Source organism: Pelophylax lessonae (genome assembly GCF_965119305.1).
Source record: "Pelophylax lessonae genome assembly, chromosome: 7".
NCBI lineage: Eukaryota > Metazoa > Chordata > Amphibia > Anura > Ranidae > Pelophylax > Pelophylax lessonae.
Window position 1 is genome coordinate 123,348,764 of NC_138774.1, and position 15,379 is coordinate 123,364,142.

At 51.3% G+C, this 15,379-nt stretch overlaps 1 protein-coding gene across 1 annotated transcript in view; it reads right to left on the bottom strand.

Moving 5' to 3' along the window:
- Positions 1 to 238: 238 nt before the first annotated feature.
- The window catches only part of MAP7D3 (MAP7 domain containing 3), a gene marked incomplete at both ends in the record, with an annotated part of 267,062 nt that continues 251,921 nt past the window's right edge, over positions 239 to 15,379 (bottom strand). The window contains 2 exon segments of the mRNA XM_082264163.1: positions 239 to 351; positions 8,322 to 8,605. Of these exon segments, the coding sequence (XP_082120289.1) occupies positions 239 to 351; positions 8,322 to 8,605 (397 nt within the window).

Here is a 15,379-nt window from a genome sequence, read left to right on the forward strand (position 1 = left end):
AGGGGAACCCTCTCCCTGCCAGAACAAATGGTCAGCGCCCGCAGCCACTGGCCGCAAACACTGATCAGATGCCAATCGGCTGCTGGTTTTCCAGCATGCTCGTTCAACAGAAACCGGTGGTGCGATTGGCTTCTGTTGTACAAGCATGTGTACACACAGGCTGAATGTCGGTCAGTTTCTACTGTACTGGATGATATTGTTTCCCATGTGTACAGGGCTTTATTCTAAAGAATGAGGCTTACAAATTCAATAGACACGAGAGAACCTCACTTGCTTCAAAGAAACCTGCTGATCTACTAAAATTGCTGAGCAACTGGCTCTCATGCCAACTGTCTTTAATACCTTGAGTCACTGGCACAGAACAGTATGCAGATCAAGACTGATGGATAAAAGAGCAAACCTGCGCTTTCTACATTTTGGTTTCCAGATTTGTAACCAAAAGAATATAACCCCAAAGATCAGTTGTGAACATCCGAGGAACTAGCATTTTCAAAAGTAAGTGAAAACTTGGGTTATAACATACACACATAAAAACAGCGAGAGCACTTACATAAAAACAGCTGCTGCCCACCAGGGATTATGCAGTGCCATGATGTCAGCATCTGGAAGTCTGGCTGGCATGTTTCGTCCAATATGATTTTATCAAGGGACCAAAAGGCATCAGTTTCTGGTGCGGACGTTACACTGCTGCACGATCCCAGGTCAGCAGTGGCTGTTCATTTCAAGTTCTCTTGCTGTTTTTGTGTGTTTATATACTATATACCAAGCTTTCATTAAATACCACACTATTTGAGATTATCCTTTGGCTCCTAGGTGAGCTTTACTTATCCCAGCTACACCCCATGGAGAGATGCCATTTGATGTAGACATTGGATTTTTGACATAGGTCACAGGCGCACATGCTGTTATAATGGCAGCCACCCATTCCAGTGAGTGTTGACTTCACAGGAAGATGGTAACTGGCCTCTGTACACACACCGAGAAGAATTATTCACACATGTGAAGGTGTCAGATCTTCTCTTCGTGATTTTTGCACTGAATTTCCTTCTTTTATTGGAACTTTTTTCTTTCACTTTTGCTTGTATACACATTTGTTTTGCTTTAATTGTTGATGAACTTTTAAACACTGGGTTGCTTTGTTTTAACCACTTGCCGTCTGCCGCACGACTATTTACTTCGGCAGTCAGCCGCTCCTGGGCAAAGCGACGTAGACCTATGTTGCTCGCCCAGGGGCCTGTAGGGGGCGAGCACGCGCCGCCGGAGGCGCGCTCCAGCCCCCACTTGTTCACTGAGATCCCCGCGCATGTGACCAGCGGCTCCGATGTCCGCCGGCCACTCGCAATCTCCCGCAGGACAGGGAGAAGGATGGACGGCTGATGTAAACACAGCCGTCTGTCATTCTCCCTGATGTAAGCACAGAGGCTATGCGATCCTGCTATGTAGGATCGTATGTCTCTGTGGTTACATCACAAGCCACGCCCCCCCACAGTTAGAATCCCTCCCCTAGGTATACATCGAACCCACTGATCACCAATAAAGTTAACCCCTTCCCTGCCAGTGTCATTTTTACAGTAACAGTGCATATTTATAGCACTGATTACTGTAGTAATGTCACTGGTACACCCAAAAGTGCCAAAAATGTCAGTCAGGGGTCCGATCTGTCCGTGACAATGTCCCAGCCCCCAAAAAAAAGCAGATCACCGCCATTACTAGTTAAAAAAAAAAAAATGACAAATCTTTCCCGTAGTTAGTAAACGCAATAACTTTTGCGCAAACAAATCAAAATACGCTTATTGCAATTTTTTTTTACCAAACATATGTAGCAGAAAACAAATTGGCCTAAAATGTTAAAAAAAACTGAATTTTTGTAAAATCTTACCGTAAAATTCCTTTCTCTGAGTCCTCCGACAGTCGCCGCCCCTTCCCAAGTCTTCACCAATGGGTATTGACCTTTTCTCCGCAGGAATAGCTAGGCAACAAGATTTGTTAATAACAAAAGCTTTTAGCATAGACACACCCCTAGAGGCTTTCCCCTTAGTCAATACCTCCCTGCACCAGCATTCCCAACTCAGTTTGGTAGCATAGCAGTAAGAGTACACAAAAACCCCAAAAGCGGGGCGGGGCGCGGCGACTGTCGGAGGACTCAGAGAAAGGAATTTTACGGTAAGATTTTACAAAAATTCTGTTTTCTCTTACGTCCTCCGACAGTCGCCGCCCCTTCCCAAGTCTTCACCAATGGGACGTCCCAAAGCAGTGTAGACCTGAGGGGTGGGAGACGCAGCCGCAGAAAAAGCAACGCAGTACCCACATCAGAGAAAGGAACCTTACACACAGTAAAAGAACCAACTGGGCAACAGGAAAACGTGCTCAACAGGAGCAACAACCCAGGAAAAAACAAGTAACCCAGGGGTAAAACATCCCAACAGCCAAGGACCCAAAAGACAAGGGTCCCTAAGGCACCGCCGCACTGAGAACTTTACGGCCAAAGGAGGCATCGGCCGATGCCTGAACGTCCACCTTATAGAACTTGGAGAAGGTGTGAACGGACGACCAAGTCGCCACCTTACACACCTGGGCCACAGAAGCCTGATGCCGGAAAGCCCAAGACGTACTCAAAGACCTGGTAGAGTGCGCTTTTACAGGAAAGGGAGGAACCCTCCCCTTCAAGGCATAGGCCTGCACAATGGTTTGTCTAATCCATTTGGCGATAGTCGCAGCCGACACCGCCATGCCCTTCCGAGGTCCCTCAGGAAGGACAAAGAGGGAATCCGACTTGCGAAAAGGCTCAGTGGACGACAGGTAAACCCTGATCGCCCGGACAACATCCAAGGAATGTAAGGCCACCTCCTTAGGATGCTTCGGCTTCGCGCAAAGCGAAGGCAAGACAATTTCCTCATTAAGGTGAAAATCCAAGATCACTTTCGGCAGAAAGGATGGGTTAGGTCGCAGGACCACCTTATCCTTGTGGATCACCAAGTAGGGAGAGCTGCAGGACAAAGCCGCCAGCTCCGACACCCTGCGAGCCGACGTGATCGCCACCAAAAAGGCCACCTTTTTGGACAACAGAGGCAACGAGATCTCCCTGATCTTTTCAAAGGGAGCATGTTGCAATACGGACAGAACCAGGTTCAAGTCCCACGGAGGCAAAGGCTCCTTCCGCGGAGGGGCCAAATGGCGCACCCCTTGAACAAAGGTGCGGATCAACAAGTTTGATGCCACAGGGCGCTGAAACAGGACGGCCAGCGCAGAAATCTGGCCTTTAATCGTGGCCAACGCCAAACGCTGGTCCACTCCAGTTTGGAGGAAAGCCAACACTCTGGACACCGAGTATGAGCGAGGGGAAAACCCCTTGGACTCACACCAGGCAAAGTATGCTTTCCAAGTGCGGTAGTAAATCTTTCCCGAAGAGGCTTTTCTAGCCTTGATCAAAGTGGGAATGACCTCAGGGGAGAGACCTCTGTCCTTCAGGACCTGGCTTTCAACAGCCAGGCCGTTAAAGCCAGCGACTGTAAAGCAGGATGGAATATCGGCCCTTGAGACAGAAGGTCTTCCGAAGCGGCAGGCGCCACGGAGCGCCGACTGCCAGATTTACGAGGTCTGCGTACCAAGACCGGCGAGGCCAGTCCGGTGCCACCAGAATCACCGCGTGCGGTTCCGAGGCTAACCTGCGAAGGAGCCTGGACAGCAGCTGAATCGGTGGAAAGGCATACATCAGACGATACTGATGCCAGGGCGCCACTAACGCGTCTGAGGCGCCTGCCTGAGGATCGCGCGCCCTTGCCACGAACCTTTCCACCTTGTTGTTTAGACGAGACGCGAACAGGTCCACATCTGGGGAACCCCACTTCGCGCACAACATCTGGAAGACATCCGGGTGAAGGGACCATTCTCCCTGGTCCAGGGTCTGGCGACTCAGATAATCCGCCTGCCAGTTCTCCACCCCCGGAATGTGAACTGCCGTTATCGCCGGGACGTGCGTCTTGGCCCAAGACAGAATGTCGGCCACTTCTCGAGCCGCTCGGGCACTCCTGGTGCCCCCTTGATGGTTGATGTAGGCCACCGCGGTGGCATTGTCCGTCTGAACCCGAACCGGACGGCCCTGAAGCCGTTCCGACCATTGCAGAAGGCAAAGCTTTATTGCTCGCAATTCCAGAATGTTGATCGGAAGGGAGGACTCCTCCTCCGACCATGTCCCCTGGGCGGACAGATTGCCCAGGACACCACCCCAGCCCGTCAGGCTGGCATCCGTGGTGACCACCGTTCCACAGCAATGGACAAAAAGACTTGCCACCCGACACTCCTGGGGACTGGAGCCACCACAGAAGACTGTCTGGTGCGGTGACTCAACGAGATCCACAGATCCAAGGACTGCGGACGCCCGTCCCACTTGGCCAGAATCTCCGCCTGGAGACCCCGCGTGTGAAACTGGGCAAAGGGGATCGCCTCGAAGGCTGAGACCATCAACCCCAGACATCTCATGCATGTCCGGAGGGATGAGCTTTGGTTGGCCCTGAGGGCCCCGACCTCGTCCTGAAGCGCCCGGAGTTTGTCCTCCGGAAGGAAAACCTTCGTCTGAACAGAGTCCAGAACCATCCCCAAATAGGGAAGGCGACCCGAAGGACACAGAGTCGACTTCGGAAAGTTTATGGTCCAACCGAACTCCTGCAGCGTCTGCACCGTGGTGGACAGGTCGGCCATCAGGCTCTAGCTGGCAGTTGACCGTATGAGGAGATCGTCCAGATACCCCAAGACCGCAATACCCTGTGCCCGCAACAGGGCCAGGACCGGCACCAGCACCTTGGTAAAAACCCGCGGAGCCGAAGCGAGACCGAAAGGTAACGCCATGAATTGGTAGCGTTCCTCCGCAATGGCGAATCGAAGGTACCGTTGATGACCCTCGAAGATGGGGATGTGTAGGTACGCATCCTTCAGATCGATGGAGGCCATGAACTCCCCCGGACTCAGGGCAGCCACCACCGAGCGCAGGGATTCCATGCGGAACTTGCGCACCCGCACAAAGCGGTTCAGAGCTTTCAAATGCAGAATCGGACGCACCTTGCCCTCCTTTCTGGGCACAGTGAACAGATTGGAGTAAAACCTCCGAAATCTGTCCCGATGAAGCACCGGAACCACCACTCCTTGGGTCCGCAGGTCCCGCACCGCCAGGTGCAGATCCTGCAAACGCTCCGGAGACAGCTGAAGATTTGAGGGAAAAAATCTGCCCGCCGGCCGAGAGAGAAATTCGAACTTGTAACCAGATCGAACGATTTCCTGAACCCATCTGTCCTGAATGCGGATCAGCCAAGGTTGGAGGAAACCGCGCAGACGTCCCCCCACCCCAGAAACGGGTGAGGGCATCCCTTCAGGCGGAACTAGCGTGGGTTGTGGAACCGGACTGGCCGGATTTTTGCTTACCCGCCCACGGCTTCTTCTGGGAGCCCTGGCCCTTGAAGGGCTTGCCCTTGGATTGTGACCGAAAGGCACGAAAGGACCCCTGGGAGGGCCTAAACTAGGGATTCAGTTTTCCACGGAAAGACTTGTGCTTGGGATTCTGGGGTAAGAGAGTACTCTTGCCCCCAGTAACACCCTTAATCCGAGTATCCAAAGCCTCGCCAAAGAGGCGAGATCCCACGTAGGGAAAATCCGCCAACGTCTTGCGAGAAGATTGGTCCACCGACCAATTCTTCAGCCATATCAGGCGACGGTTGAGCACCGCCACGCCAGACAGGCGTGCAGCCAAAGGAGCCAAATTCAAGTCCGCATCACACAAGTACATGACGCCTTGATGGATTTGATCCACCATGGCCAATGTGGTAGGCGGAGCCGAAGCAGCCACCAGGGTGCGCCTGAGCACCTTCGTCCAATCGGCAACCGCCTAGGCCGCCATAACCGAAGCAAAAATAGGTTTTAGCATAGAACCAGCAACCATGTAGGCATGACGGGCAAGAGACTCCAACCTCCTGCCCGTAGGGTCCCGGAAAACCGGGGTATCCTCAGAAGGAATCGCAGTAGCTTTGTTTAAAATGGCTACCGCGTGATCCACCTGAGGCGCCACACACCAACGCTCGTCGGTGGATGGTGCAAATGGATAAAGCAGTTTAAACTTATTCGGCACTGTAAAGGGCTTCTTTAAATTGCGCCACTGCTCATTAACCGTATGGTGAAATTCAGCAGGGCAGGGAAAAACCTGCGCAGATTTGCGGGACCTTTGCGTCCCAAAGGAGGACACCCTAGCAGGAGGAGCGGGCTCATCCTCCAAGTGCAAAGTATCCTTAATGGAGGCGATCAGCTCATCCATGAGTGCAAGCTCTTCAGGCGAGCCAGGGGGAGAAGTATCAACCCCTTCCACCTCCGCCTCCCCCTCAGACCCCACGAGGTCCAGAGATGAGCGAGACCCTGAGAAGGGCACGCCAGCCCCAGCAGCCACATCGCCCCCTGAATCAGAGGAAATGGATAACCTGGCCCTTTTTGCGGATCGTTCAGCCATCATCATCTGCACCTGAGACACTAAGGATGCCACTACAGTGGCCAGGTCAGCCCCCTCGGGGGGGTGCAGCAGCCCCCTGGTCCCCCAACAGGGCGGGGGGAAACTTGCTATCCTGAGATTCCATGCCCACAGCAATGAAAGCAAAAAAGGGTACTGTCCCTTTAACACCACGGCGAGCGCAGCCCACCGCACACTACTGCATGCACCGATCCCGCAGGGATAGAGGACACTGAGCAAGGAATGACAGGACAATGAAGGAAAAACCTGGAGAGAGCACAAACAGGCTGCTGCCACCGATCGCTGTCCCAGAGAAAGAGGAAGTGATGCAATAACCGGCTGACTTATATAGCCTATGATGGCTCCGCAAAAATGGCCGCTCAGGCTGAGGGATCGAGGCTACAAGAAAATGGCGCCAACATGTGGCAATCGGCGCCAAAACACAGCGCTGTACAGGACAGGGCCATCCATAGCAAGAACTGCAAAAATAAATGGCGGGCCGCAATAGCGGCCGCCGCTCAGGCATGTCTGGCTAATCTGCCCCACAGAACTCACAGCAGAGCGGGAGGCCCCCCCCCCCTCGCAGCCCACAAAGGCATGCATCCATTCAGGGATCTGACAGGGAGCCCGCATAGCACACAGACATGAGGGTACACACAGCCACAGACTGACACCCACACAGATGGTCCCCACACAGAAGGTGCTTACCGTACCGGATGGCGTGGGGAGCCTTCTCAAGGGACAAACCGCTATCAGGATGACAGGGAGTGCCGCAGCCAGGACGCAGTGGACCGCAGCACAAGACCGCAGAATGGCGTCCAGTGAGGTAGCCACCTCACAGGCAGCATCCCTGCAGCGAACAGGGATGGGTCGTTCATGGCGCCAGGGCGAACCATAGCTGAACGCTCGATGGCAGGCTGGGGATCCATCTGGCTCTCAGATCTGGTATCCAGGGCGGCCAGTCCGAGACCCAGCTCCGCATGATCATCTTCATCCGAAGATCCCTAAACTAAAGCTGACAAAAACAACAGCTAGTAAAGAAAAGAAGAAATACTTGAAATAAAATCAAAAAAGGGTAGAAGGCTGAGACTGAAGCCCCAGCACAGGAAAGCCTGCTACTCCTAAGCTAGGCAAGATCAAACTGAGTTGGGAATGCTGGTGCAGGGAGGTATTGACTAAGGGGACAGCCCCTAGGGGTGTGTCTATGCTAAAAGCTTTTGTTATTAACAAATCTTGTTGCCTAGCTACTCCTGCGGAGCAAAGGTCAATACCCATTGGTGAAGACTTCAGAAGGGGCGGCGACTGTCGGAGGACGTAAGAGAAATTTCGATTTTTACATTTTTTGTTGAGAATTTCATATAAAAAAAGGTGAAAAATATTGTTATTTTTTCAAAATTGTCGTTCAAAAAATAAAAAAATAAAAAAATTTTGCACAGGTGATCAAATACCACCAATAGAAAGCTCTGTTTGTGGGAAAAAATGGACGCCAATTTAATTTCGGTACAGCGTCGCACAACCACGCAATTGTCCGTTAAAGTCACGCAGTGCCGAATCACAAAATAGGGCCTGGTCTTTGAGCAGCCAAATCCTCCGGGGCTAAACTGCAATTATTTATAGGTGCGCTACCCATTTTATAAATTTTTTTTGTCCAGTAAAAATGATGAAGGATTTGAAACTATCTACAGTATACTACTTCCAGGAAGGCTTCATTGAATGCCTAATATGGACATGAAGTAAATCTTTCTTTGTGGAGTGCATACCATCACTATCTTAGCTTTACAATAATGGGAAGGAAGTACTTGATGACTGAAAATAAAACCTTTCATAGCATGCATACCTGCTGCAGTCTCAATAGCCATGGACAAAGAATTCACGTGTCCCTCTTCAAAAGCCAATTTTGGAGGAATAGTAGCAGATTCTATGAGGTCCTGATTGCAGCCATCTGTAGTGTTGGGCTCAGACAAGCTACTAGTCTTGGAATTAATTTCCAGGTCAATTATTTCTTCAAATGTCCATGTGCAGGGCTTCCCATTTATATTGGTTACGGGTTCATCTCTTTGGTCATCCTCACTGGGAAATGGCTGATCAAGGCTCAGATTACCAGTGTCATTTGCCACCTGACTAAATACAAAAGATGGAATGTGCATGTTAGAAATGTGAAAAACTGGTCAAGGTTTTATTAAAAAGACGCAGCTTTGGTAACTGAGGCTTAAAATGAAAAAAAGTTTTCCTGTGTGTGTGTATATTATATATATATATATATATATATATATATATATATATATATATATATATATATATATATATATATATATATATATATATATATATATATATATATACATACACACACACACACACACAGTATCTCACAAAAGTTTGAGTATTTTTTGTAAATATTTTAATATACCTTTTCATGTGACAACACTGAAGAAATGACACTTTTGCTACAATGTAAAGTAGTGAGTGTACAGCTTGTATAACAGTGTACATTTTCTGTCCCCTCAAAACAACTCAACACACAGCAATTCATGTCTAAACCACTGGCAACAAAAGTTGAATACACCCCTAAGTGAAAATGTTCAAACTGGGCCCAATTAGCCATTTTCCCTCCTCGGTGTCATGTGACTCAGTGTTACAAGGTCTCAAGTATGAATGGGGAGCAGGTGTGAAATTTTGTGTTATCGCTCTCACTCTCTCATACTGGTCACTGGACGTTCAACATGGCACCTCATGATAAAGAACTCTCTGAGGATCTGAAAAAAAGAATTGTTGCTCTACATAAAGATGGCCAAGGCTATAGGAAGATTGCCAAGACCCTGAAACTGAGCTGCAGCACGGTGGCCAAGACTATACAGCAGTTTAACAGGACAGGTTCCACTCAGAACAGGCCTAGCCATGGTCGACCAAAGATGTTGAGTGCATGTGCTCAGCATCCTATCCAAAATTTGTGTTTGGGAAATAGACGTATGAGTGCTGGTAGCATTGCTACAGCAGTTAAAGTAGTGGGGGGGGGGGGGGGTCAGCCTGTCAGTGCTCATACGCCGCACACTGCATCAAATAGGTCTGCATGGCTATCGTCCCGGAAGGAAGTCTCTTTTAAAGATGATGCACAAGAAAGCCCACAAACAGTTTGCTGCAGACAAGCAGACTAAGGACATGGATTACTAGAACCTTGTCCTGTGGTCTGATGAGACCAAGATAAATGTATTTGGTGTCAACTGCGTGTGGCGGCAACCAGGTGAGGAGTACAAAGACAAGTGTGTCTTGACTACAGTCAAGCATGGTGGTGGGAGTGTCATTGTCAGGGGCTGCATGAGTGCTGCCAGCACTGGGGAGCTACAGTTCATTGAGGGAACCATGAATGCCAACATGTACTGTGACATACTGAAGCAAAGAATGATCCCCTCCCTTCAGGGAATGGCTGCAGGGCAGTATTCCAACAAGATAACGACCCCAAACACACCTCCATAATGACCACCGCTTTGCTAAAGAAGCTGAGGGTAAAGGCGATGGACTGGCCAAGCATGTCTCCAGACTTAAACCCTATTAAGCATCTGTGGGGCATCCTCAAAACGGAAGGTGGAGGAACTCAAGGTTTCTTAACATCCACCAACTCCTTTATGTTGTCATGCAGGAGTGGAAGAGGGCTCCAGTGGCAACCTGTGAAGCTCTGGGTGAACTCCATGCCCAAGAGGGTTAAGGCAGTGCTGTAAAATAAGACTGGCCACTTAAAATATTGACACTTTGGGCCCAATTTGGACATTTTAATTTAGGGGTCTACTCACGTTTGTTCCCAGCGGTTAAGGCTCCATGTACACGGGACGTTGTTAAAAGTCCCTTTGAATGCTGGAATTTTTAGGACGTTTGAAACGTCCGTTCAGTCGCGTTTGTACCCGCGTTTAGCGGGCGTTTAGCAGCGTTTGTGGGCGTTTGCGTTTAGAAGCGTTCCTAGAGGTCATAAAAATTATTCCCCTTTAAAATGGAAAAACGCGAACGCTAAACGCGGGTCATCGCGTTCAGATGCGTTCAGACGCGTTTTTGCGTTTGAAACGCCGGGAAACACATGTTCGAACGCAAATAGTTGCGTTCTAAAAACAGTCCCTGAACGCAACTGCCTGCAAATGACTGTAAACGACCTGGTGTACATGGACAGATAAGATAAAATGTAGATGGGTTCAGGGGCTTCTGAAAAAAACGCCCAACTGCTCCTAAACGGCCATTTCCAGCGTCCCGTGTACATGGAGCCTTAGACAATAATGGCTGTGTGTTGAGTTATTTTGAGGGGACAGCAAATTGACACTGTTTTACAAGCTGTACACTCACTACATTGTAGCAAAGTGTAATTTCTTCAGTGTTGTCACATGAAAAGATGTAATAAAATATTTACAAAGATATATATATATATATATATATATATATATATATATATATATATATATATATATATATACACACACACACACACACACACACACTGTAGCCCCCACTCTGCATGATACACAAAAAACGTAATTGAGCCTTTTAGTCACACAATGGGAGGAAGTTAATAAAAACTTAATTTTTGTAAAATCTTACCTGTAAAATTCCTTTCTCTGAGTCCTCCGACAGTCGCCGCCTCCTCCAAGTCATCACTGTTGGGTATTGTCATCTGCTCTGCAGGAGTAGCTAGGCGTATAGACTTAGTTAAAAACAAAAGGCATTTGCATGTATACACCCCTGGGGGCTGTCCCATCTGGTCAATACCCCCTGCAGTGTCCACTCCCAACTCAGGTAGCATAGCAGTAAGTAACAAGAACCCCAATAGAGGGGTGGGGGCGGCGACTGTCGGAGGACTCAGAGAAAGGAATTTTACAGGTAAGATTTTACAAAAATTCAGTTTTCTCTTACGTCCTCCGACAGTCGCCGCCTCCTCTAAGTCATCACTGTTGGGATGTCCCAAAGCAGTATAGACATGAGGGGTGGGAGACGCAACCGTAGAAGAGGCAACGCAGTACCCACATCAGAGAAAGGAACCTTACATACACTGTAAGAGAACCCACTGGGCAACAGAAAAAACAATGCTCAACAGGAGCAACCGCCCAGGAAACCAAATACCAACAGCCAGGGACCCATAAAAAGACAAGGGTCCTTCATGGCACTGCCGCACTGAGAACTTTGCGGCCAAAGGAAGCATCAGCTGATGCCAGAACATCTACTTTGTAGAATTTTGAGAAAGTGTGCACCGACGACCAAGTCGCAGCCTTGCACACCTGGGCCACCGAGGCCCTATGCCAACAAGCCCAGGACGTACTCACAGATCTAGTAGAGTGCGCCTAAACAGGGGAGTGTGGAAACCCGTTCCTTCAAAGCATAAGCCTGCTCAATGGTCTGTCTGATCCATTTGGCAACAGTTGCTGCGGACGCAGCCATGCCCTTCCGAGGTCCCACAGGAAGAACAAACAGGGAATCCATTGTACGAGAGGGTTCAGTAGACGACAGGTAAACCCTGATCGCCCGGACAACATCCAAAGAATGCAAAGCAAACTCCTTCGGATGCTTAGGCTTCGTGCAAGCGAAGGCAGAACAATCTCCTCATTAAGGTGAAATTCAGTGACCACCTTGGGAAGAAAAGACGGAAGTGTTCTCAACACCACCCTATCCTTATGGATTACCAAGTAAGGGGAGCGGCAAGACAACGCCGCCAGCTCCGACACTCTGCGAGCCGAAGTGCTCGCCACCAAAAAAGGCGACCTTCCTTGACAACAGAGGCAAAGAGATCTCCCTGATATTTTCAGAGGGAGCACGCTGGAACACGGACAGAACCAAGTTCAAGTCCCATGGAGGTAAAGGCTCCTTCCTGGGAGGAGCCAAGTGTCGCACACCTGGAATGAAGGTGCAGACCAAAGATTTAGACGCCACAGGGCGTTGTAAAAGAACAGCCAGTGCAGACACCTGGCCCTTTATCGTGGCCAGCGCCAGGCGCTGATCAACTCCAGACTGGAGGAAAGCCAAGATTCTCTACACCGAGTGAGAACGAGGGGAGAACCCCCTGGACTCACACCAGGTGAAATAGGCTTTCCAGGTACAGTAATAGATCGTACCAGAGGAGGATTTCCTAGCCTTGATTAGAGTAGGGATAACCTCAGGGGAGAGACCCTTGTCCCTCAGGACCTAGGTCTCAGCAGCCAGACCGCTAAAGCCAGCGACTGTAAAAACCGGATGGAAGATCGGTCCTTGATAGAAGATCTCCCCGCACGGGCAGTCGCCACGGAGGCACCACTGCCAAGTGAACAACGTCGGCGTGCCAGGACCGGCGAGGCCAGTCCGGCGCCACCAGAAAACACCATGCGCGCTTCCAACCATTCTGCGAAGGAACCGGGATAGTAACTGAATCGGAGGAAAGGCATACATCAGACGATACTGATGTCAAGGGGCCACCAACGCACCCGAGGCATCCGCCAACGGATCGCGCGTGCTTGCCCAAATCTTTCCATCCTTCGGTGTTGCCGGGATGCAAGCAGATCCACGTCTGGGGATCCCCATCTCACACTCAGCATCTGAAAGCCCTCCAGGTGGAGGGACCATTCCCCCTGGCCCAGGGACTGGCGGCTCAGACAGTCGGCCCGCCAAAATTGCACACCTGGAGTGTGAATTGCAGAGATCGCCGGGACATGATCCTCGGCCCCAGACAGAATGTCGGTCACCTCCCGGGCCGCTCGAGCACTCCTGGTGCCCCCCTGGTGGCCGATGTAAGCCACCGCGGTAGCATTGTCCGCCCGTACGCGGACAGAAAGGCCCCGGAGACTGTCCGACCACTGGAAGCGACAGAGGTTTATCGCTCGTAGCTGCAGCACAGTCAACGGGAGGGAGGACTCCTCCTCCGACCAAGTGCCCTGGGCAGACAGGTTGCCCAGGACTCCACCCCAGCCCGACAGGCTGGCGTCCGTGGTAACCACTGTCCACACCGACGGACGGAAGGACTTGTCTTCCGCCACCGACGGGGACTGGATCCACCATAGAAGAGCCAATCTTATCCGGCGACTCAGGGAGACACCCAGAACCAAGGACTGAGGAAGTCTGTCCCACCTGGCCAGGATCTCCGACTGGAGAGCCCGCGTGTGGAACCGGGTAAAGGGGACCGCCTGGAAGGCCGACACCATAAACCCCAGGCCCCGCAAGCAGGTCCTGAGTGACGAGGACGGATCGTCCCTGAGGGACCTGAGATCGTCCCGCAAAGTCCGGAGCTTGTCCTCCGGCAAGAACACCGTCACCCGAGCAGAGTTGAGAACCATTCAACAATGTTGAATCTTGAACATTGATGGCCCATCCGAACTCCTGGAGCGTCTGCACCGTGAAGAACAGACCACGCACAAGGTCCTGACCGGCAGGCGATCCCAGAAGCAGATCGTCCAGGTACCCCCAGGACGGCAATGTCCTGGGCCCGCAGCAGGCCCAGGACCGGAGCCAACACCCCGGTAATACCCTGGGTGCCAAAGCGAGACCGAAAGGTAACGCCACAAATAAGTAGTAAACCCCTGTGACAGCAAGCCAAAGGCACCGCTGATGACCCTCGAAAATATGGATGTGCAGGTACATCCATCGAAACCAGGAATTCTCCTGGGCTCAAAGATGCCACACCCGAACGGAGAGACTCCATTGGAAACTTCCGAACACGCACGAAGTGGTTTAGCACTGTTAGGTCCAGAATAGGACGCACTTTGCCCTCCTTCTTGGGCACAGTGAACAGATTCGAATAAAACCCCCGAAACCTGTCCCGAGGAGGCACCGAGACAAACACCCCCTGAGCAAGCAGGTCCCATACCGCTTGATGCAAGTCCTGCAAACGCCCCAGAAGCAGATGAAGATAGGAGGGAAGGAATCTGTCTGCCGGCCGGGAAAGTAATTCGATCTGGAAACCCGATCGAACGATTTCCTGGACCCACCTGTCCAAAAGCCGGATCAGCCAAGGTCGGAGGAAACCGCGCAAACGTTTCCCCCACCCCTGAAACGGGTGAGGGCGCTCCTTCAGGTAGAGGTGGACTGACCCGCCGAGCCGGCATTGCCGGACTCCTGCTCGCCTGCCCAGGACTTCTTCTGGGTGCCCTGGGCCTGGAAGGTCTTGCCCTTGGGACGGGGCCGAAAAGCACAAAAGGACCCCCGAGAAGAACCAGACGCAGAACCCCGCCTGCTTCGAAGAGACTTGGTCTTCGGGTTCTGGGGCGGCACAGAGCTCATACCCCTCGTGACGCCTGAAACCAGGGTGTCCAAAGCCCCGCCAAAAAGGCGAGAGCCAGCATAGGGAAAATCAGCAACCGTTTCCCTTGAGGCCTGGTCAGCCGACCAGCCCTTCAGCCATAACATTCGCCGTTGAAGCACCGCGACACTAGAGAGCTGAGCCACTAAGGGAGCCTCGGCCAAGGCCGCATCACACAAGTACATTACTCCTCGGTGGATTTTATCCACCAATTCCAGCTGGGCAGGTGCAACACCAGCAGACACAAGATTGCGCTTAAGCATCTTAGTCCAATCAGCAGCCGCCTGAGCCACCAGAACGGACGCGAAAACGGGTTTGAGCAACGAATCCGCCACCGTATAGGAATGGCGAGATAGGGACTTCAACTGCCGGTCCGTGGGACCCCGGAAAACCGGGGCACCCTCAGTGGGAACTAAGGTAGCCTTGTTCAGCACGGCCACAGCGTGATCCACCTGTGGAGGCACACACCACCGTGATTCCGTAGCCGGATCAAAAGGATAAAGCAACCCAAACCGACTAGGTACCAGAAAAGGACGTTTTAACGTGCGCCACTGTGCATTAACAGTGTCATGGAAGGGTCATGAGTGGGACCCTGAAAAGGGCACGCTCGCAGCAGCATAATCACCATCTGAATCAGAGGAGAGGGACAATCTGGGTCC